This window comes from Nestor notabilis, unplaced genomic scaffold (genome assembly GCF_000696875.1).
Source record: "Nestor notabilis isolate BGI_N333 unplaced genomic scaffold, ASM69687v1 Scaffold30745, whole genome shotgun sequence".
NCBI classification, from domain to species: Eukaryota; Metazoa; Chordata; class Aves; order Psittaciformes; family Psittacidae; genus Nestor; species Nestor notabilis.
In genome coordinates, this window is record NW_009929374.1 from 1 (window position 1) to 1,905 (window position 1,905).

Genomic DNA, 1,905 nt, shown 5'->3' on the forward strand with positions numbered 1-1,905 from the left:
CTGGGCGGGCCCGGCCTGACCCGCTCTCTCTCCCTCCAGTTCGTGGAGAGCGACGATGACGAGGAGCTTCTGTTCAACGTCCCGTAAGTGCCCTCCCCGAGCTCCTCCGGCACGGAGCGAAGCCCGGCCCTCACCCGGGAGCGTGTCCGCGAGCCCCCGTAACCGGGGCCGATGTGACGGGAACAGAGATGGAAACGGCACTCGTGCGTCTCCCGGCAGGTTTACGGGCACCGTGAAATTAAAAGGAGTGATTGTGATGGGGGAAGACGACGGGACCCATCCAGCAGAGATGAGACTGTGAGTGAAACCAGCATTAACTTTGCCAGAGCCTGAACTGAACTGGTCACCTCGTAGCTAATGAGAGCAGCAAGGGTGTGCAGTGCAGGGGGACCAGGCTGTGCTGAGCCCCGGGGCCTGTTCTGGCTCTTGAAGGGAGCAAAACCCTTATTAATACTGCCTCTTTTGCAAAAGAAATGAGAGTATTGGGTAATGTGCAGCTCTTGCTTGTGGGGGGTGGAAATATGCCTTTATTGTCCTTGGTGTTCCACAAACATGGATGTGAAGCACTGTCAGGGATCACCTTGTGCATGGAAATTCCTGAGCAAAAGCGCCAGCACTGAATTTGGCTGTAGCTGTAATTATCAGCTGTCTGCTGGGGCAGTTGTCCTCCTGTTTTCCTTTGGTCTCCAGCATCTTGGTTGCTCTGTGTACCCAAGCGTGCTGAGATCTCTATCTCCCCAGCTTTTGTCCCTCGCTGTTCCTTGTTGTTTCTTCAGGGTGTTGGGTATTCTGGAATGATGCTTTGTGGTGGCATTGGTATTTCCCCCCTTAGAAGACAAAGCAATTCCAGTTTCTTATTGAGAAGAATCCAGGTAGTGCTAATGGATGGGGAGGAAGCCAATTGGCTGACCTGTATGTTAATAACTTCCTGTGCTTCCTCCCTCTCTTCCCAGGTTCAGGAACATTCCTCACATGTCCTTTGATGACGCAGCCAAGGAAGCAGAGCAGACGTTCAGCCTGAACCGGGATCCGGCGGGCGAGCTGGAGTATCCCACCAAGTAGGGCATGGTTGCTGGGGGGGGGGGTGTCTGTCTGGCCCGTGGATGTACCACCAGGCTTTAGGGACACGTTAGAAAGGGGGCACAGCCTTCCCTTGCATCCCAAAGCTGCTTACAGTGGAATCTGCCATCCTGTCCCTGTCCAGCGAGAGCTCTGGGCTGAGCACATCCCCCTGCAGCCAGCAGCGTACCTGTGCTCCAGGGCTTCTCGGGGTGTGGAATCATCCCAGCGCAGTGTCCCTGCTCCTGGGCTCTGTGACAGCTCCTAGCTGCCCAATTCCCTGCAGCATGGGGGAAGCTGCTCCTGCACCCTCGGGTGTTTGCTCCCACGTGTGAGCCGCGCTCGGTGCGGGGGCCCGGTGCCACGCTGCGGGGAGGTGCCAGCACAGCAGCAGCCTGCAGATGGGCTCCACTTCCCGGGTGTGTTTTCTTTCAGAATTGCCCGTTTCTCCAACGTTCACCACCTCTCCATGCACTTCCCGAAGAACTTTGGAGCAGAGACAACGAAGATTTTTTATATAGGCCTGAAAGGAGAGTGGATGGAGGTAGGTGAGAGCAGAGAGAACACCACTCTGCTAAGAGTGTTAAAACCAGCTCTAGATCACAGCTGTGGTGGTGAGGAAGTGGGAGAAGTGGGGGGCTCTGTGATGACAGGACCCTGCTCAGCTCTCGCCAGTCGGGTGTTTTAGGAAGGACTCGAATTCGCTCTCCTCCAGCCTCACACATTTCATCCCAACTCAGGCTCATCGCCACGAAGTCACCATCTGCAGTTACGAAGCGTCAGCAAACCCCGCGGACCACCAGGTGGAACAGTTCACTCCCCAGACTCACTTCATCTCCTGAGGGC

At 56.0% G+C, this 1,905-nt stretch overlaps 1 protein-coding gene across 1 annotated transcript; it reads left to right on the forward strand.

Moving 5' to 3' along the window:
• Positions 1-3: 3 nt before the first annotated feature.
• PITHD1 (PITH (C-terminal proteasome-interacting domain of thioredoxin-like) domain containing 1) lies at positions 4-1,901 on the forward strand (the record flags this gene model as incomplete). Its single annotated transcript, XM_010014945.1, has 5 exons — positions 4-83; positions 220-297; positions 954-1,058; positions 1,495-1,603; positions 1,800-1,901. Coding segments are annotated over 5 exons (474 nt in total), but the record flags the coding sequence as incomplete, so codon positions are not given.
• Positions 1,902-1,905: the final 4 nt, after the last annotated feature.